General features: G+C 41.6%; 1 protein-coding gene across 3 annotated transcripts in view; it reads right to left on the reverse strand.

Annotated features, from left to right (window-relative positions):
* The window catches only part of wwp2 (WW domain containing E3 ubiquitin protein ligase 2), a 75,946-nt gene that overhangs the window by 45,706 nt on the left and 7,396 nt on the right, over positions 1–22,844 (reverse strand). For all 3 annotated transcript variants that reach the window (XM_087844132.1, XM_087844131.1, XM_087844130.1), the window contains exons 3-7: positions 20,932–21,088; positions 20,495–20,616; positions 17,139–17,276; positions 2,166–2,244; positions 223–380 (exon numbers count right to left, since the gene is read on the reverse strand). In XM_087844132.1, coding sequence (XP_087700258.1) covers positions 223–380; positions 2,166–2,244; positions 17,139–17,276; positions 20,495–20,616; positions 20,932–21,088 — 654 coding nt within the window. The remainder of the gene's footprint in view (positions 1–222; positions 381–2,165; positions 2,245–17,138; positions 17,277–20,494; positions 20,617–20,931; positions 21,089–22,844) is intronic.

The raw sequence follows: 22,844 nt of genomic DNA on the forward strand, positions 1-22,844 counted from the left end.
CATTTTCCATACGAAGCATATATGCTGATTAAATTTCTGTAAATAAACAGCTGAAATATTATTTTAGCCACATCTACCATTCGCTGTAGCGTGGTGTAACGTGGTTATTTTCTTGGATGCTCCCTTTTAAAAGCTTCCTCAGCAGTGTAACCACATAAATGTAAAAACCCCGCGTTCTTAAACTGTGCGTGACACCGTGGCGAGGCGAGCAGACTTTGCTACCTGCGCTGTTTCCGGGGCTGCCGTGACTCTTAGAGGACTGCCGGCGAGCAACGGGTCCGGGGATCTGCTCCTCACTCAGATCCCCATTTGTCAGAGAGCTCCCTCTGGAGTCCCCCGGGGACTCACCCTGCGAACCCCCCACTGAGTGCCTGTTGCTCCTGAAAACAGAGAAAGAAAAGAAGAAGACATATCAACATCTGCACTTACTTTATTCACCTCGTCCTTTTATATCCTTTGTTTTGACGACTCACAATTCAACCACACACGCAGAGGTGTCAGCTGCTTTTCCTCTCTGAACACTATCATATTTTCCCCAACGCTAAATATAACTTTGCTTTTCTGACAAGAAAGAGAAAAGCACGATGGCTTGCCCCCCCCAGGACCGAGGAATGCTGGGGCCGAGCTTGGACGGCGATCTCTAGATTCAGTTGTTTACGCAGCTCAATAAGGAGAAGAACTAACAGTGCAGTGTGCACGTCTGCATGTTTTTATGACCATGTTCGTGCAATGGGAACACTTGAGAACAGCATAAGAAGCCTCTCATCTTGTCTGTTGGTGGCATCTCTTCACATGCAGTATAGAGATGTTGACTGCCTCGCCATGACAGCAGCGGTTTAGGCTCTTGGCTGAACTGTGCTTAATGCCCCCCACAGTGTTTAGAGGGAAATACCATCTGACCCCATGCACTCCCGCAGCAAAGCTTGGAAATAAATGCAGCCTGCTCCACTATTTATTATCTCGCTACCATTCTAGCCAGTGAGAGCTGCGTCTGAAACCACACTTTGGGGGGGGTAACATGCTGGCACTCTGCATAAGTTCTTCAGTCGACTGTGCTGGCAATGGCTTCCTCCACTCGACCCTTTTCTTCTCTTTTCTGCATTTATTTTGATCACAATTATGCCTGTTCTTACTGCACCACAACGTCTGCAGACTTTCTAAAGCAGTGGGATTAAAGAAGCCTTTTTTTTAAGGCATTTTTGGTTTGTTAGGCTATAAAGAATCACAAAGTCTTTTAAAAATATGACTTCTGGAAATAAACATTAAGACAGAATAATGCTGAAATTATAGCTTTTATAAATACACTATTATTCTGGTGTTCAGCTATTCAACAGGAGATAATCATGACTTGTGTTTGATGTTTTGCTCGCCTGATCTGCCAGAAAAGTGAATCTCTTTGGAGTTTTATTGCCTATTAGAAAAATTGAGCTGATTTTTATTTTTTTTATTTAATTTTTTAGACATAAGCTATAACTTTAGCTTATCTAATGCAATATATCCCTCAGGAGATGCCAGTACAGTCTACAGTATTCCCCACATAACTCATAAAGAAGCTCTAATGAAAGCTGGCTACAGTGTATGCACCTCCTTTTGTATATCTTGTTATATTTCATGTTATAATTTAGAGATTTTATGAGCCTAAATGTCACTGTTCATTATGACAGTCATGGAGTTATGACAATTAAGAAATCCCAGACTTTTGGGCCGACTGCCCTGCTGTGTCACCCCAAGCTCTTCAGGAGCTGGAGAGCAAAACAACAATATCCCACGACGTGCCCTAATAAAATAATAAAATAAAATATCAAATTTCCCCTAGATGACAGCAAGCTGTGCAGATCCAGGAGCCCAAAGTCCGTTTTATGCAGACGCCAGATGGTGGGAATTATTACACCGTGACGCAAACGCAAAAATTTGGGAAGGGGATAAATGATCCCCCTTCTTGTGTGGAGAAAACCACAACTAACCACCACATATGTTGGTAGAAAAAGATTCAGTCTTGAACTGAGCGATTTCCCAGAATCCCCCGTTACATGTGTAACGGCACAATGAGTTGCATGTTAACCATAGTTTTACACCATTCTTAAAATATTGTTGAAGCACTGTTGAGGACTGTAGCCAAATCCTAAACAGTCACAGTGTGTGCGTCTTTGTGTGCGTTTTCTGACCTGGCCTGTGATCCCGCTGTACTGGGAGTCTCCTCGCTCTGTGTCCTCCTCAGGTTGGGTCTATCCGACTGAAGTATCTCTGCAACAAAGACCGATTACATCATTAGTGGACAGACATACACACTGACACATCCACATCACGCTCCTACCAGCACATTAACCGTTCAGCAGTGAATCCTTGACTAGATAAAAATTAGTCAAGTCTCCTTTAGCTTGTGACAAAACAGCGACAGTTCGGGCTGTTTCTGTCTCCTGCAGTAGACAGCCCTGTTACTATAGCAACCCAATGCAGTCCAATAAAGAAATAAAAGAGAAGGATGTAGAGTCAGGTTTGGTTTTATTCGCTAAACAGTCACAGGGCCAAACAAGTGCACGTGCAAGGTTTCTGAAACTAAAAATGAGGATGTGTGAAATTAATTTAGTGTATTATTTAATTCACGCAATATTTCTGCGAGGTAAAACAGAAGGTTTAACCTCAGACACCACTGTTTATCTGCAGGAAATGTCACACTTGGTTTTAGGGGAAACAAAAAATTCCCAAAATGTGTAAAATGTCCATCTGCATCTAAAGGTCAGAGATCACTCTTTCACTGATGCAATGTTCACATTTTGGACAGAGAAGACAGATGGTTTGAACGAGGAGTAAAAGAAGCCATCTATGTCCACTGTGAACGAACATCTCGGATGAGAGGGGAAACATCTTCAAGGAAACTTAAAGAAGTCCAGATGCTTTTCTTTCCAAGCTTCTCAGACTATGATGACCTGGATGACTGAGAACCTTCACAGACATAAAATGTCAAATATACAGTTAGAAATGTATCCATTTGGGCCGGGCCCAAATGAAGCAAACACACTGTCATGAACTGGCTGTGTGGAGGCAGATGAGGACCCAAACGCAAAACTCACGGAGACAGGAACTGAACTCAAAATCACTGCTTTATTGCAGGCCTTACAAAGAAACAGAACTAAACTGGGAATACTAACAGAAGACCGAGGGAACACAGAAAGACACACGGGTTCGGGGAGGAGACATTGACGACGCGACACTGAACTGAGGGAGACATGCACATAAATACACAGAGGGTTAACGAGAGAAGTGGGAGCACACGGGGAACACAGCTGACACAGATAATCGTAACGAGACAGGGCAGGAGTGAACACAACATGACACATACTGACGAGAGACTGTCAAAGTAAAACAGGAAGTACACCGAGGTTCAGACAGGAGGAGAGAGAGCACGGACATAACGGGCTGGGGAAAACATTAAATGAAACACAAGGAGGGGAAACGAGGGCTCACAGATACACAGAGGGGGTAATCAAATAAGGAACATCTTTAACAGAACCTAGGAACCACGGCATAAGGAACAAAATACAAAAATACAAGAAAACTAAGAATGCTGGGCCAACATGGCCCAGGACCATGACACACATACTATAATCATCAAAACCTGCAGTTCCTCCGATGGCCACTGGAGGCTGGCTCTAAATTTGAGACAATCCCCATGGACTCGTATGAGAAAATGTCCATTTTCAGCAATTAAATAAAGAGGTTTACAACCTGGTACTAAAACATTGTTTTTCTTCTTTATAACAGCTGTACAGGGACAGGAGTTTATGACTGACAGTTGTGCTAACAGGCAGCAAATCACTCAACTGAACCTCTGAATGGTTCAGATGTTTGATCTGGACAAAAAAAAAAAAAAAAAAAAAAAAAGATGGATGGATTTTGGATGACATTATCTAAATAATCATAAAACTATACAAATACAACATACACAACTGATTTGCTGCACAAAAAAAACTTCAGTTGCTAGTAAACTATATATATTTAGCGAATGATTCCACGTGGTGATTCTCCTTTATGAGCAAAGTTTGCAGAATAAACATCATGTTGCATTCAATAAAAACTTAAACTAGTGAATAAGACCGTAAACCCATCAGGATGTGTTCACTTACACCACACAGTAAGAGAGCCAAGCACTGTTCACAAATGAAAGACTTTGAGTCGCCCCCTGCTGGCCATTATCAAGAATGCAAGATCAAGGCACTTCACATTAGCTTTGCTTTATTGACTCTGAAGATACATCTTGCGAATACAATCCATGTTTCCTATCACTTCGTTACCATCGCTAATAACAGGCGAAAAAGTTTCAGACAAATTAACTTTTTAAAATCACACTTTGAAGCAAGTATTGACAATCCTGGCTAAAAAAACTCGAAGCAAACTCACTAAGCAATAAGTTCAGCTTCCCTAACATCATCATTATCAGTCCCAGTGTCTTCTATCGTCTCACTATGGAATTTGTGGTGGTTACTTGTCCCCACATCTCAGAGCTGCACAGTAAATGAGAAAGTGCTCATACTGAGGCTTTGTGTGCACAAATAAAACAATATTGAGATCCATATAGACCTGACACATGTGGTGGTGGAAGCACAGTTGGCGGTTTAATAGAGACCATTCATGCTTGTATGTATTGAGTAGTCTGTGCTGTGCGGTCCTGGCGGTGTGAGGGAATGTGTGACTATACAGTCCCAACTGTGACTGAAAGCCACAGGCCTGTAACGCGCTTTTCATTAACACTCACTTTCTCCTTTACACACCACCTTCCTTTGTGCCGTGGGCACGAAAGCCTCAAATGGCATCCATGTTTACACATTTACATATCCCGCTATCTAAGGTAAAGAAAACAGGTAATGTCTCACTGACTCACATACTTGCACACACACACACAGAGCACTGTTTTAGAGCTATGAAAGAGCTTCTTGTGAGCAGACCTGGTGGACATACAGAAAAATAAACAGTGGTCTTGAGGAGAAACCATTGTGTCATAGCCCGCTCACTGAGTTCATCATCCCCCATCCCGCGTAATGGTCCAATTACTGCTCTGGTGTGTGTCTGTCTGAGGTGTGCCTTCTCAACATCTAAACTTCAGTGAAAATAACAGAAGGCACACATTTCAGTCACACAGCTGCTATGGAGAGACTGGAAGCTTAGGCTTACTTGTTTAACCTCAGTGTCCACTCGGATTAGCCCCTGTGAAAGAGAACACCTTTGATTTAAGACGGCAATAAAGGAGGTCGATTAGGCCAAGCCCAGAGGTGTTCACTGATGTTAACAACAACACAAAATGAACACATTCACACAACTTGCGGCCAGGGCGACAAATGAACTGATTATGACAACACTTAGATGAGGGTCTACACCAGAGGTATTAAAGATAAGGTTCGGGGCCAAGAATCAGCCCAGCAAAGAATCGAATTTCGCCCACTGGACAGCTTTAAAAATATGAAGGAGTGGAACTTAAACACAGTTAAACCTTTGACTGTATTTGTGGTCTTTTACAGCTTTTCCTATTGATAGAGACACCAACCCTAATATCCTCATTTGCCACACATCCTACTCCAAGGCAATTAAATAATAGATAAACAATAAAATTACAGAAAAGCTGCAGTTTTTCCACAATTTACTACAGAAATGTATGTTTGTTTAATTATATAATTAAAGGACGTTTTTAGCAAAGGACTACAGGGACCTTTTCTATAATTTTACACATTTATCATGTAGTTTCATGCTTCAAGGCCCAATTATCAAAGTTTGATGTCCCTGGTCTACATGAAGCACCAGGGAGACGGTCATCAACTGGCCATTTGTTATTTGTAATGATGATCGTAACAGGTCTTCATTGCATAAAATTTAATTGCAAATGGAGCTTATTTTTAACCTGTATCGTGATATTAGGATTTATAAGTAACTACAAAAACTAGGGATGCAACGATACCAATTTTTACAAACCGATACGATACCGATACTTGGATTTGAGTACTTGCCGATACAGAGTACAAAAACCGATACTTCTACCACACACACACACACACACACACAAATGCAATGAATTGGAAGACAGGTTTTATTTTATTCTCTGCCGATAAAAAATAAAATCTTAATAAAAATGACCACAAAAAAATTTCAAGTGAAAAATAAGCACTTCTGTTAAATTATTGCAGAGTCTCCTCATTGTAATTTTACAAAATATCACTGAACTATTGGCACTGTCTCGAGCTTTCAGAATAATAAATAAACACTTCTGTTTGGAATAAAATAAATACAAATTAGGTTTGAGAATGAAATAAACTTTTAAATTGTTGCAGAGTGTCCATATTGTAAACAAACAAACAAAATAACAAAAGTATTTGCCATTGACGAACTCCTCATCTGCCCGTGGATCATCAGTCCACTTAAACCAAGGACTGACATCGCGCACACACTGCTTGTCTTTACCTCTTCAGAAAGTTTTGGCACCATTATCTCCCTGATGTGTGGGCGGTTGGTCATATCGCGGCTCGAGTATGCTGAGAAGACGGTGCAATCCTATGTTTTCCACGGCCGGCATTGGCTGGTCATCCAGAGCGATAAAATGAGTCAGAGCCTCTGTTATTTTAACTGCCCGTGGATTTTCTCTTGACATTTTTCTTCGCTTTTCCAAAACCTGAGTTAAAGTTGGCTGTTCCACACTGCTGACTTTTTGTTTAGCCTAGCTACAGCAGCCTCCAGTTTCTCTTTTTTATCTGGAGCCGCCAGTCTCACTCGCCTAACCCTGTGCCTGTTTAGCGCGGGATGTCCCCCTAGTGGCCAATCTAAAACACTACAACAAATGACAAGCCACCCTCTGATTAATGAAATAAGTTAGTATCGGTTCATGGTATCGGTTAACTTTTACGAGTATGAGTACACACACATTTTACAGTATCGGCCCCGATACCCGATACCAGTATCGGTATCGGTGCATCCCTAACAAAAACAAATGTTTGGGAAATCTGGTTTGTGTACATGAGCAAAATATTGGCTTTTTAAAACCATGAAATATCGGTACTGGTATCGGTCTTAAAATCCCTACACTGCCTAAACTCTACATAACAAGGAACAGGGCTCGCAAAATCGCTAGCCCGACGTCCCGGGGCTAGCGATATCTCTGGTCGGGCGACCAAAATCTATCTCAGCCCAAAATGCGCAGTTTGTGTTTAACTAAGCATTTATGAAATCACTATAGCCACACCACCCTTTAATATCAGTCCCTATATATAGACATCATTGGGCAGTGACTGGGATTTTCACATCACATAGTTTTGCATCTTCTTGTGGATACATGCTATACCACAATATATACATCTTCCAGTGACACTTTTGGCTGAATTTCTGTCTCACGCTCTTAATGAGTTCCACAACTCTGGCACATTTAACCAGTTAATTAACACAGTCTAGCGTGACGTCCCAGTGTTGACCAGTGTTAGTCAGTGGATCGGATAATCTGAGGGTGTCTGTGCTGCGGTTTACATGTGGCTCCTGCTTCTGTGGGATAGGAAGCTGTGAGTATGTGGAGTGTGTATGTACGAATCTGACAGTTACAAAGTTTGCCAAAAGTTGAAATATAAGGGTTTGTTTATGAAGCCCACCACATGCGTGCGTGTGTGTGTGTGTGTCAGAAAAGCTGCCAGGGGAAGTGAGCAAACCCCCAAACTAACAGAGCTGCGTTCAGACTGAGAACACAGAGCCCCTTGACATCACCAGAAGTAACACACTCCCACCTTTATGCACTTTGTATATTCAAGCAGCTCACATACGGCTGAGCGCACACACTCTGCAGAATGTAAAACACATGTGCGCTCACACACAAGTGCAAAAAACCCAAAACAAAACAACAAAACCCCCACACATCTGCATCGACACTCAGGAGAACATAAAAAACACACACAGAGTCAAGTGCCTCGGCTTGAAACCCAGGATCTGGAGGGCACACTTCAGGCCTCTCCTCCCCCTGAAACACACACACACACACACACACACACACACACACACACTGATTTGCATTCAACTTTGTCATCGCTGCCCCTGCAAGCTTGAAGAGGAAACCCCCCCCAACTCTCGCTACCATGCACACTGCTCCAGGATCACAGAAGGCGATTGTACTACTGAGCTGCAAGCAATGAGACTCAATTACGCAATTCTCTGCAACAAATTAGACAAAAGCGCTCCTGATGTTGGTGATTATGTGTGTGGAGAGGCTGCAGATAACAGAAAACTGGGGGGTGGAGGGCTCTTTTCGTTGTACGTCAACCTTTGACCTGCACACACGCTCAAATTACAGATGCACGCTTGTTTAACTGCATTATGAGGGCCTCGTTTTCACTGCATTCATTCGTTTCTATCCAGAAAATGGTCTTACTTTAAAGCATGGTTCCACATTTTTCCATAAACGCGCTCACTCGCTTCCACGCCAAGACTTTGGTGAGAAGATCAAAGTCAAAAGAGCAGCATGCAAGCTTGGCTTTGTATCACGACTACTCAATCCTGAGATGTTCCCACTAACCTTTCTGCAGCCCGCTCTAGCTGCTGGATGAAAGGATTATCCAAAAAGTCAAAGTACTCTGTTAAAGATCTGGATATTCGATTTCTTTTTCTGTCTATTTTGAATATGACAACACTGTGTTTAGGTTGTGCCGTTGTTAAATCTTTTGCACCCAAATATCACACAGACTGCCTGGACTTATTTTGTATTTTGGGCTGTAAAATTACATAATTCTCACCTTTCAGGAACCATTTGAACTTTCTCTGCAGGTCAAAATGGTTAAGGAGTTACAGTCATGTGAAGCACGCATGATAAAATCTAGGCCGAGCTGATTCTTGTGCCTGTGTGCAGCCAACAGTACCTTGTGAAGCTTTTGTGCTGTCGTGACAAACAACATATCTCTGTAAAGCCCGTCTTTTCTTCTTTTGGAAACAATCTGAATTTTGTCTGTAGCACAAACGGGAACGGACGGACGCTTGTAGCATGGGCTTGCCACCAGGCTGATAGTTTAAAAAGGCATTATGGGATAGTTTACAGACTCCTTGTTCTTTATGCACAAAGTGTTTTCAATCGACGACGGGTCTGCAGAGCAGTTTAGTAAAACTGTTTTATTAGAGTTATGTGCCGAATATGTTTAAGTGTGACTTTGCAGAAAAAAGCAAGACCTTCTTTTAGCTTTAGATAGCAGCTCCATAACTTGTCATAATTTTTATGGACAGGATTTCTAGGCGCAGCCAAGTGGCGGAGGGCTTTCACTTTGGTGGCCTCAGAATCTCACCTCTTCTTTTTGCGGATGATGTGGTTCTGTTGGCTTCATTGGGTGGGGGCCTCCAGCTCGCACTGGAACGGTTCGCAGCCGAGTGTGAAGCAGCGGGAATGAGGATCAGCACCTCCAAATCTGAGGCCATGGTTCTCAGCCGGAAAAGGGTGGAGTGCCCACTCCGGGTCGGGGATGAGTTCCTGCCCCAAGTGGAGGAGTTCAAGTATCTCGGGGTCTTGTTCGCAAGTGATGGGAGAAGGGAGCCGGAGATCGACAGACGGATTGGGGCTGCGGCTGCAGTAATGCGGACGCTGCACCGGTCCATCGTGGTGAAGAGGGAGCTGAGTGTAAAAGCGAAGCTCTCAATTTACCGGTCGATCTACGTCCCTACCCTCACCTATGGTCACGAGCTGTGGGTAGTGACCGAAAGAACGAGATTGCGGATACAAGCGGCGGAAATGAGCTTCCTCCGAAGAGTGGCTGGCCTCTCCCTTAGAGATAGGGTGAGAAGTTCGGCCATCCGGGAGGGCCTCAGAGTAGAGCCGCTGCTGCTCCACATTGAAAGGAGCCAGCTGAGGTGGTTCAGGCATCTGACAAGGATGCCTCCTGGGCGCCTCCTGGGTGAGGTGTTCCAGGCATGTCCCACCGGGAGGAGGCCCCGGGGCAGACCCAGGACACGCTGGAGAGATTATATCTCTCGGCTGGCCTGGGAACGCCTTGGTGTTCCCCCGGATAAGCTGGAGGAGGTGGCTGGGGAGAGGGAGGTCTGGGCCTCTCTGCTTAGGCTGCTGCCCTCGCGACCCGGCCTCGGATAAAGCGGATGAAGATGGATGGATGGATGGATGGATAGCAGCTCCATAACTTACATATACACATGTAGTATCAAAAGTGCCAACAAGCTATAATAAACTTTGCAGTGAAACTTCAGCTCCCTTTGAAGGCCTCAAATCCACATGGGGAAAAGAGTTGGGTGTCAGATGAAGTTTGGGATTCAGTCCTCACTCTGGTAAATTCCACATCACTCTGCGCTCCCTATTACAATTTAAAGTATTTCGTAGGTCCACTTACCTAAACCCAAATTAGCTAAGATTTATCCTGGCTTAGGCCCCCGCTGTAATAGGTCTGATGATGCCAATCTCACCCACATTTTTTGGATCTGTCCTGCCTTGCCAAATTTTTGGTGAGGTGGAAGGCTGCTGCCCCGCTCACCTATGTTCAGTGACTTGCTGATCTCATGTCATGTCTAAGGCTACGTTCACACTGCAGGCAAAAGCGCATCAAATCCAATATTTTTGACCCTATGCGACCCATATCCGATCATGGTGTGACAGTGTGAACGGCACAAATCCGATATTTTCAAATCCGATCTGGGTCACTTTCGTATGTGGTACTGAATCCGATACATATCCGATGTTTTAGAAAGCGACTGCTGTGTGAACGGTCAAGTCGCATTAAATCCGTCTTTTACGTCACTGACACAAGACAGACGCCAATTATCAGCTCCAGAGAAGTGCCCGAGAAGACATCGTGAACGCTTCCTGGCCATCCCGTGTAGATGTCAGTGAAACTGTTGGGAAGACAACGTTGGAGAAACGTGAACATTTTATTTGTTCTGTATAATCTGCAGATTCAGACAGAAATCTGCAACTATCCTTTGAAGCACCGCTCCTCTAAAACAGCAATAAGGATCATTATTAGGTTATTTACATTATTATGTAAATAACAAAATAACTTAAAGCAAAAATTGGGAAACGTGAAGTCCGAAGTCTTTATATTAACGGTCATCAGTCAAACAATATTGTTTGCTCTGGGTCTAAACAGAGCGCGTTGTGTGTGACGTCTTCTTTTGCGCATGCGGGCCGCTTTGAGGGTTCACACTAGAGCGCGTTTGCTGTCACATTTTATTCATAGTGTGAACGAGCAGACAAAGAAATCGGATTTGATCAAAAAATCGGAATTGAGCATTAAGACCTGCAGTGTGAACGCAGCCTTAGTCTTGAAGTCTTTGGAAGGAAAGGTTTTTGTCAACATTAATCGGCCCTCCGAGTTTTGATGTTCTGTTAACTTTCTTTACCTATGAGGAGTTCTGCTCTGTCTTCGATGCAACCAGTGTTTATGTTTCCATTTTTTTGTATGTATATCTTAATAAAAATATTTCGAGTTTAAAAAAAAAAAAAGTGCCAACAAGCAATGCGGTCTGATAATGATTTTCAGTTTCCAGAGCCCTGAGCAGTGAATTTCACTTCCACGCGAGGACACCAAAGATGACCATCGTTCAGGATTCTCTGCATCTCTTTGATTTTTTAGTTTTATTTTTTGTTCAATTTGTTGCAACACATATCGCTGCATCTATTTTTCTGTGCTGAAAAACCCCCCACACTGTTTGCATTTTGAGCGAATCAATGCCGGGAGAACCTCCAGCCCACCCCACGACCCTGAACTGGAGAGGCAGTTAGAAAACAAAAAAAGGATGGATGAATTGTTTCATTGCTGTTTTTGTACCATCTTCAATTAAACTCAGGGTTTATAGAATTTGCAGATGATTGCATTCTGCTTTGATCCACATTTTACACAGAGCACCAACCTTTTTGGAAACTGGGTTGATGTTGTATCCAGAACAAATAATACACCAGAAATTGATTCTAATTATCTTTTAAAAGTCAGAAAATTACAGATAAGTCCACAAAATATTAGCGGACAATGTTTTCCCTTTTTCGTGAACTATTAGATTCATTGTGTCCACACTAATTTAGTGGAATTATTCATCTGATGCTAACTGTGATGAAGTCCTGGCATGCAAATATGGAAAAAGTTGCCGCAGAAACAGCAGTGACTTTGGCGACTGTGTCCTTACAACTTAAAAACGCTCTGTATGATTCTTATGTGCATTTAAATCCAAACAATTATCTAATTATCAAAAAAAAGCCTGATTTACAGGATTTGTTTTTCCATCTTGTCCCTCTCGGGGAGATATATGTTACAACAGCATGCACACACTCGCACACCTCCTCTTAACCTCTCTTCACATCTGAACAGTCACAAAGAGACACATTTACGCAGCCCATGCTGTGGCAGGCCTCAGGCCTCACTGCTGGCTGTGTTCATTCAGCAGGATACACTGCAGGCTCTGTGTGGCGCTCTATGAAGCCCTGTGTGTGTGCTGCACAGAGAGAGGAGATGGATGCATGGAACCTCGCTATGGCTTTAAGAGCAGATTAAGAACAGCGTATTTGTTTAAAAAAAACATAGACCCAGTCTTTGCTTCCAAACCATAAAGGAAGGCAAAATGTTAGTGTAGTGCTTGGGAGCGGAAAATTCTGTTGACTGAGAGTCAATAAGTGTGTGAAGTGTTTGAAATCCTTCCTGGCAAACTATGGAATCATTTTATATTGGTTTGGGAATAGCAATACATGAATGTGAAGATAAAATATTAACCGAGGCCACAGTTACACAGTGTCATATATTCTTTTAATATCATGATTTAAGTGTAACGGTCTTCTTGTTTTGTTATTCTTGGCCGGACAGACAGACTACTGGGACACTATTTAAACATCACCTAAACTCTCTACTAAAAACAACAACCGGCTTTGGTGAAATGAATAAATACTCTCTAGTCTAACTTTACAGTAACTGTCATCAGGTATGACACAATACAGCTGAAGCTAGCCACTGCATAACAAATACTTTATCCAAATTCTTCAAAACTGTTATCTTTATACAGTTAAAGCAGATAAAAGCAATACAGAGAATATTTTCTGCTGATCCAGCGCTTTCTAAAACTCAAAGTGCACTCAGTGAAAAATAACAGCTTCTAATGAGAAGACGCCTGAGTCACCGGGAATGTGACGGCAGAAGGCGGACAGAGCGTGCAGATGTTTTTGGCAGAAGCGAGCTGGCACAAGGGCAATAAAAGGAAATTTGTTGAGACTAACAAGAGCGTAGCCGCTGCTGCCGCTGCTTTTTCAGACACTTTCATTTGTCAGATATACGGCCTGGAGGCCGGGCCCTCTGCTTGTCTTTGGAAAGTGCGAAAATGGCAGAGGTGGTGGTCAATTTTTAGACTTTTTACTGTGTTTTGCACCAGGAAGCATTGTGTTCCAAGACATTAAGACAGCAGCTGTCAAAATCCGGTGCAGAGGTGTGATACAACATCAATTTAACAGCCTTCATGACATTACCCATGGCCTGCTGTGCCACTGGAAGGATGTTAAAACATGTCAAAGTCACGGAGGCATGTCAGTGCTTCTCTGACTTTCAACAGCAGCTCTTTTTCTAAGTCGAAAAAAACGACTTTGCACACTAAGACACCTCCAGCTGTTCATCGTATGTGTTGTGAGGATGAATCCTGAAAAGCTATGCTGTTTACACTGCAAAAACTCAAAATCTTACCAAGTATATTTGTCTAATTTCTATTGAAAATATCTCATCACACTGGAAAAAAGACACAATCAGCTACAGAGTAACATTTCAGTGAGATATGGGAACTTGTTTTTAGTGCATCTTGGATCTGGAGAAATTTCACTTGTTCCATCGGCAGATTTTTTTCACTTATTTCAAGCAAAAATATCTTGTATACGTGAAAAAAAAAAGATTAATTAAATTCTATTATCTAAATATTTAGAAATATCTGAAGCAGCACTGAGATGAGAGGTAGATCAGAGGTAAAATCCTGACCTTACTTTGACTGCTGCAAAGGAGACCAGGTCAGGTCACATCACTGCATGTAAAGGAGGCAGGAGGAGGCCAAACACGATTACGTCGACTATCAAAATCGTCGACGACTGATTTAATAGTCGAGGCGTCGTTTGAAGCTTTGTAAGATCCCAAAAGACGCGGGAATAAGTAGTAGGATTTAAGAGTGTAATAACGGACTGAAACAGAAGATGGCAGCACTGCGTGTACAAGGATGACAGCTGCCTCCGAAGAAGAAGAATCAGTGTCCCAGAATTCATAGCGCGGCCCTGCTCAGTTTCCAACAATGGCGGCAGCTAGTTAGTTTTAATATTACTCTTATTACTCTTTCTGGGTCACAAAATAAACGTTTAACATATTTTCAGGCGAGAATGTAACTGTGTAAACCTCAAATATCTGCTCAGTTTATCAAGACACCACATATTTTAAAAAGCGCTCCGACGTTTTCGGAGACGTCTGTTACCCACTAGCTCGATAGCTAGCCGGGGGCTAGGCTAACTAGAGCCCGTGAGAGCACACACCTAATAACAGTTATATAAGAGCAGATGCATGCTGGTACAATAAGCTGTACGTTTTACATCCAATGGATGCATGATCTGATTAGTCAACTAATCGCAAAAATAATCGGTGACTAGTCGACTATCAAAATAATCGTTTGTGGCAGCCCTACTTGTCAAGCTAATGAAATCTTCCTTCATATAAATGTACATGAAATTACCATCAAATCTGACTTTTTCTCCATAATTTACGCCAAAGCCGAATATGGCCGCTTTTGACAACGCACTTTAGATTTAAAGACTAAAGAACATGAGCAAACGTGTGTGTTGCCTGTTAGATAAAATAAGTGTAACACCTCTGGTCAACACATTAAAGGGTTATCAAAATGATCCTGGTTCTATGATAGACGTTACTTGGAATTACAGCTTGAATGACTGATGGTGATTATACTATAAACAATATAATCAATATAAACATTAAAAAAAACAAAAACATTATAGCATTCCAGACATGACAAACACAAGCGGTTAAATACTTTACATGGAAATAACAGGACATGGAAAGGTACAGTGCTATTACTGCTAACATTAATATAATTAATAAAACTGCAAAGATGTGAAGAGGGAGCAAACACCTTCACTGTCACTACAAAACAAACATCAATTTAATGCACGCTGGTATTTCCTAATGAAATAAGTGAAAAATGTCACAGTATAGGATGTTCAAAACATCAGTAACAACTAGTTATTGATTACTCACACCTACTCCAATCCAATCCAATTTTATTTATAAAGCACTTTAAAATACCCAGCACAGGAACAAAGTGCTGTACAGAAAATAAGTTAAAACAATAGAATAACAGAAAACAGCTAAATAAATAAATAAAACACATAAAACATAAAATTAAAACAGCCCTATATTAAAACAAAAACAAGATAAAACAGCATCGAATCACCTAAAAACAACTAAAATTAAAAAAAAATAAAAAACCAACATCTCACGTGGTGTCAAAGGTCAGGGTAAAGAGGTGGGTTTTCAAGAGTGACTTAAAAACAGATAAAGAACTGGCCTGTCTGATCTCTAAAGGAAGCTCGTTCCACAGTTTTGGAGCTGCTACAGCAAAAGCACGATCTCCTCTAAGTTTACGCCCAGTCCTGGGTATCTACTGACAAAGGATGGAGTCTGCTGGTTAAAGTCTACAATACTTAAACAATTCCGATAAAAAAAAGCAACAATAATTTAAAAACAATTCGATAATTTAAAGCAATTCAGTTATTGAAGCATTTATTTTCAGGTTATTCACAACATTCATGCTTCAAACCTGCAGTAAAGGTTTACTCGGTTTTTTGTGTAAGTGTTGCTACATAGCAGAACACCATCACACCACAGTCTGCTGAATCTTAAAGCTTCAAGCTGAATCTTTTTGCAGTTAAACTGTTTCTAGGATTAAAAAGACAAATCAAATGCAAAGTTGCATCAGTCTACCAAACCTTAAGGTTCACCTTCACTATTCCTGACATTGTTAATTGCACTATGAAATGAGGTTACGGCTCCCTGGAAACGTTTGTTATCGTCCTAAGGCCTTCTCCTGCGTGGGAACCAACAAATATTTTAATTTCCAAAGGTTTAGGCAGCTGCGTAGAGAACTCAGTGACTGTGGGTTGCTGGGACAAGGTTTCGGGAAACAGAGTATTTATGAAGCTTTGAAATTTGAATCACCTCCCTAAAAATAATTAGAGTTAAATTAACTGCACTTCAATTTTTAAAAAGAGAGAGGGAGAGAGAATAAAAAAATAATCTCGCTTAAATGCTGAAAACAATGTCAGCTTTTACTTGGCTGTCTTTAGTAAGACTAAACACAGTAAAATGTTAAGGCATGCTACTGTACAGCCACAGCATAGAGCAGGAGGCAAAGTAGGCCAGCAAAACATAGAAGGCTTCCAGTCCCACTGTTTTTAATAAACAGTGGTTAAAGTACTTTTAATAAAGTAAGACTGTTAAGCAACGTTTCATCTGATTCCTGTCGACACCCACATCTGTAAAGTTATCCAGATGTGGGTATCTTTAGACTTATTTGTTGATTCTCAGTAGACCATCTAAAAACTAATACAAATGAAAGAGAACAATCGACATTAGATTAAAACAGCATTCGGCTGTTACATGTCAACAGCAACTGTATTTAACCTGAGAGCAAAGAGGGCAAGAAGAAGCGATTTAGACTATTTTGAACCCTTTGGCTTTTTCCAGCACTCATTACCAGACACACAAGCATCTCACTGTGCAGATATATCTGTGTGTGTGTTTGCTTTCTGGCAGTGCTACAAAATATTAAAGAGAAAGAGCAAGGGGAAAGAGGGAGAGGAGGAGAAAAAGTTTAATACTGCGGTGTATTCTGTACTAATAAGCTGTCTGGGCTTCTGTGGGAAACTGTCTGACGGGTGTAAGCTTTGCCATGCACTTCTGTGTGCTTCTCCAAGGCTACATGTTTGACTGAGAGCTTTCTTTGAATGTGCTGCATGTTATTTCATTTTTATATCGTGCACGGTGCAGCTGTGAGACAAATCTTCACATCTGTGGTGCGACTGCTTTGCGATGTGCTTTTCAGGTCATTTCTGTGCGATTACCTTTACCCTTGTGCATGTGTGCGCGTGTTTGAGAGATAAAGGCAGGACTCACTGTCTGCTGCCGTGCTGCCGTTGGGCAGCGAGCCCAGATCAACAACCATGCCGTCCAGACAGACGTTGAGCTCGCCTCCTGCTACAACCGAGCCTTTGTTCTCCGTCTGCAGCACCAGACTCAGCTGGACGTTCTCCACTAGAGGGTGGAAGAATGACAGACACACAGAGAAAGAGGGGATGAGTGACTGAGAAGGCAGAGGGACAAAGGAAAATGGACATCCTCTGTTATTGCTCTAACAGAGGAAAACAGCGTGAAGTCACCGAATACCAAAAGCATTGTTTTCCAAAGATGTCGTCCCCATTTCACTTGGAAAATATTCTGCATGTTAACAGATATACAGAAGGTGTGACTGATCCCCTCACACGTCCAGTGTGTAAAGTTGTTTTTAATTGCAGTATTTACATGAGGTAAGTCGTCTAGCTGCCAGATTAAGTTCCACACTGCACATATGCACTGAATCTGCCCACAGCTTCCTGCTTGGCTCAGAGGCTTTGTCTTCACATCCACTTTGTTTTTGGTTTTGGTTTTTTTTTTTAAATGGTTTAAATGCTCAAACCATTTCACAGTTAGAGAGGTAAGACTAACATGGTTTGGACATGAGGAGAAAAAGAGAAAGATCTCAGAGGAGGTTCATGGATGTATGAAAGGAGGACATGCAGGGTGGTTGGTGTGACAGCGGAGGATGCTAGAGGTGAAGGAAAAAAACATCCTGCTTTAAATGTTTCTCTAAGATATTTAAGTTAAAGTAACATATTGCAGCTTTATTTCATTTTAAATTAGATGAAGGGTTCAGGCTTTAAGAATTAAAGCTCTTTAGCATGTACCGCTCCCTTTTTTAAAGGACAGGTGTGGCATTTCTTCATCACTGAGCTTCCATCGTATCTGGAAGCCGTCGCTGTGAATCCAAAACACAGCTGCAGTTCAAGTATAACTCCTCAGACTTTAAAAATAAAACCATCAGATATAACAGGAACACTAGTTTAACAGGAACATCGGTGGACACAATAAGGAGCTTGGCAACATGAAGACCCTGACGTCCAAAGAAAAGAGAAAAGTGGTGCATAATCACAGGATCCTTTTTACGGTAAAAGGTCTTCAGAACACGTAGCCAAGCACACAACGCTCTCCAGGAGGAAGGCTTAATACCATCTACACTTAAGATAAAGACCGGGATGGGAAATAGGCAGTAAACAAGGCGCTCAAACACAAATGCCAAATTAGACTTTGCCTAAAAATTGTTTACAAAGTTATCTGTACAGATGAAAGCACGACAAAGCATTTCATTTGTTCAATTACATCTAAGAAGACCATGCATAAGATATAAAATGTCTGTAATAATGTGTCCTTTGATATTTTTATATTTATATATTATATTATATTATATTATATTATATTATATTATATATTTATTTATATTATATTATATTAAATATTTTTTTTATTTATATTATATTATATTATATATTTATTTATTTATATTATATTATGATATTTATATTTTTGTTAGAGAGTGGGTACATCTTTTAAGATGAGTAGCAAAGGGAAGTTCACTCTCTGCAGCTTGAATGCGCAGGCTCAAGCAGGAGACGCCTAAGGCCATTGCATCCTAGTGCTCAACCTACCCCAATACAGGATAAGAGATCAAGATAAGCAAGATCCATCACGTATGGCACCATCTCAGACATACTTACATTACAGTCTTATAACTCTAGACTTGTCTGACTCAGTCAAATATGTAAGGGTAAAGAATATTAAACGCTTACAGAGGAGTTATTTAGCAGTAACTATCAAGCCAAAAGTTACAGAGCACCGAAATCTTTTCCGAGGAGTTCATAACAAAGTTAAGTTAAGCTTAGCTGGCAATGTGCCACCATCACTGAGGCTACTGAAGAGGTCTGAGACATCCAATCAGTGTTACTGTTCAGTTTAAGTGTGAATATCAAATAAAACTCTCAGTCTCAGCACTGTTAACAACAGTTATGCACATTTTTACTTTGAAAGTAAAAAGAAAATCCAGGTGTTGTGCCAGTTATACATCTGCATGTCTTACTTCACTAAGTGCCTCTGAGTGGATGAAAACCACAAGCATGTGAACAAGGCTCTGGCACCCTTGGTGTTAGTTAGCACATCGTTCGTTAAAAGAAACAACTTATTCTGTAAGCTTGAGTCAAATCTGCTGGTGATAAAGATTTTTTATTAGTATAGTGAGCTTCTGTCAAAGTGGGTTAAGATAAGCTGCAACAGTCTGATTAAAATAACTGACAAGTAACTATCAGAACTTCCAATGCTACAAAGAAAAGTAAGAAAAATTTAAATTCTATATATTCCTTGCAAGGCCTCGGCCACTGCGTGTAATTTTTAAGGTTACTTTATCTAATCTAACTACTGCACATGGATTTGGAGTCGGCATTTTAGTCTCAGAGTCTCAGCAGCCTCTCTCTGACCGTGTCTGTCGTGTATTTACAGCAATATTTTTGAATTTCCTTTATAGCGGTTGGTCGTGGCTTACATGATGATGTAATGAAGTCTCTGGAAGACACAGAACCTTTCTGTATATGAATGTATGTGTCCTGTATACAGACTTTAAATTTGTTATACTGCTAATAATTTTCGGGCAGCACGGTGGCACGGTGGTTAGCACTGTTGCCGCACAGCAAGAAGGTCCTGAGTTCAATTCCAACATCAGGCCGGGGTCTTTCTGTGTGGAGTTTGCATGTTCTCCCCGTGTTTGTGTGGGTTCCCTCCGGGTACTCCGGCTTCCTCCCACCGTCCAAAGACATGCAGCTTGTGGGGATAGGTTAATTGGAAAATCCAAATTGTCACTAGGTGTGAATGTGCGAATGAATTTGAGTGTGAATGGTTGTCTGTCCCTGTGTGTTGGCCCTGCGACAGACTGGCGACCTGTCCAGGGTGTACCCCGCCTCTCGCCCTATGACAGCTGGGATAGGCTCCAGCGCCCCCCGCAACCCTGAAAAGGAGAAGCGGAAGCGAATGGATGGATGGATGGATGGATGCTAATAATTTTGGTTACACGAAAGCAAACACTGTTTGGGTACGCTGCATATCATCAGAGTAACTCTGACAGTTCCAAAGAGGCTTTGGACTTTGCATCCAATGAAATTCACCAGGGCTGTAATAAAAATGCCCAAGTGCAATTTTTAGGTAATTTTATTTACTCAAAGCAATATAGAGAAAATTTATTAAAAAAAATTAAATAGTCAGGAAAAAAACAACGAGGAAAAATGCACAAACCTCTGTTAAGTAAGGTAGAGAAACACGTACAGCGAAATTGTGCTCGACATGCATGGTCACTCCAAACTGTGTGTGGGTGTTTGTGTGCGTTTTTTTCTTACTCTTGCCATCGTGCGAGCGCAGCGTGTCCAGCAGGTCTATGGTTGCGCTGCCCAGTAGCTCCTTTCTCAGGGTGTGGCAGCTCCACAGCTTCAGATCCAGACGACTCTGTGGCGTCACATTACTGCAAAACGGCATGAAAAATACATCAGCTACAAATGCTTCTGCTTACAGCAGCTGCATTTTATTATTGCATCCTGCTCCTCATCGTCTTTAGCGACGGTACGCAAGTTCTACCTCAGAAGAAATGTTTTTAAATAAGCTGACGGGAAACACCTACAAAATCTCGATTAAATTTTATCTGTTAGAGCACTACCACGACAGCAATACAGTCCAAACACTGTCAGATGCATGCAGTTTATTTAATGTTCTATTGAATTGTTTTAACAATAAAACCCCGGCTCTCATGAGAGCCCGAGTGTGTGTGGTGCTCACTCACAGGGTGAGGTCTTCGTTCCACTGCAGCTCAAGGTGCCCGCTACGTTTGCCTGTTTTTTTGGTTTCACTGGTGAGGCCGTCTGCAGTCACCTCAACGAAGGAGCTCAGCCGAGAGTGCCGGTTCGGCAGCTTTGGGGACTGGGGCTTCGCCGACACCACTGCAAACACACACGCATAAAGCATGTAACGCAGTGGAAGAACACATCTGTGGTTGTGACAAAACCTCTGCCAGCAGTGCAGCAGTGCTGTCATTTATGGCAACAAAGGACAATAAATGTTAACAAAAGAGAAGCATTTCTTTTTTTTCATTGACGTTTAACTGACTGCAGCTCTGATAAGAAAGAGAGTCGGAGCTGATCAGATCCTCATGTGGAAAACGACCGTCTAATCACACTAAAGAATTTTAGTTCAGAATCAGAATACTTTATCAATCCCTGCAGAAATTATGTGGTCACAGTTACTCCAAGACAGCAAGAACAGCAACTACCTGAATTATATTAAATAATAAAATATATTGCAAAGTTACAAGATGTAACAAAAATACCTTACAAATAGTTCTAATATTATAATAATAGTTCTAATAAACAAATATTCCAGTACTAAATATGACACTGAGACGACCTTCTTATTATACCGACATCCTCTGTAAAGGATGTTCAGATCGTTAGTGTGTGTGCACTGTATTACGATGGAGGAACTGAACAGCAGGAATGACTTCCTGTGTCGTTCGGTGATGCATCTGCCTCACTGAACAGCTCCTGCGACTCGCCAACAGTGGGTGAGCGGGATCGTCCAGCACTGTCCTTTTCTTGGACAACATCCGCCTCTCCGACAACACCTTAAGGGAGTCCAGCTCCATCTCCACAATGTTACTGCCCTCGTGGATCAGTTCATTGAGCCCGTTAGCATCCGTGACCCTCAGCCTGCTGTCCCAGCATGCAACAGCATAGAGGATGGCACTAGCCACAACAGACTCGTGTAAAATCCCGAGCGTGTCCAACAGATGAGAAAAGGCCCCAGAAAATACAGACGCCTCTGACCCTTCCTGTAGAGTGCAGTGGCGTTTTTATTGTCAAGGCAACACCCTTCTTTTTAAATCAGACTGACTGGTGATTGTATATATGCAGTTTCTTCATCCAGGTGACCATGGTAACTAACGCTAATGCAGCAATGCTTCCAAAATAACTGGCCAAATAAGTCTTTGTAGGAGTGTTAAGATGGCTGCCAAGAGGCGATGTGTACGTATAGGATTCTGGAACAATCCTGATTTTTATGAGATTATTACATAATGAATAGAAAACAATGTGAAGCAGCGCGCTGTACACTACCGTTCTGGTTCTCAGCGGTGCTGGAGTTAAAAGTTAAATAAGTGGTTCAGTAAATTGGACAAATGTTACAGCGTACTGCAACACCCTAACAGAAACTCCTTGGACTGTGTGTACTCCTGCATGTATACTGGCTGTTGTGAGTATTTTGTTACACGCTGTGTGTCACGGCCTGTTCAGGATGGATTTGAAGTACACGGAGTGTATCAGACAAATACAAACTTTGCCCCCTAGTGGAAGATAGGAAAACACCTTCAGTGTCATTTTCATTTATTTAATTTTTATTTATTAAATAAAATGTATTTAATTTATTTAATTTTGGGGGGAAAAGAATTGACTGACCACAATAAAGCCTTCATGCTAAAAAAAAAAATGCAAACAAAAAATCCAGCCAAGGAACCAGTGCAATGTTCACTGGGGGAACACTGTACTGGTTACTTATGCTCCATTTAAGGTGGAATGAGTATTTGAAAGTAAAGAAACTTTTTGCATTCACTGATTTCAAGCGTTTTTTTCCCCCTCTTTTTTAAAATTTTTTATTTGGAGTGAGGTAAAAGTGTACATCCGGACATTGGCGAGCTCAGAGGCT

The sequence above is a fragment of the Neolamprologus brichardi genome, chromosome 7 (genome assembly GCF_056152115.1).
Source record: "Neolamprologus brichardi isolate AB-2024 chromosome 7, ASM5615211v1, whole genome shotgun sequence".
In the NCBI taxonomy this organism is placed as follows: Eukaryota; Metazoa; Chordata; class Actinopteri; order Cichliformes; family Cichlidae; genus Neolamprologus; species Neolamprologus brichardi.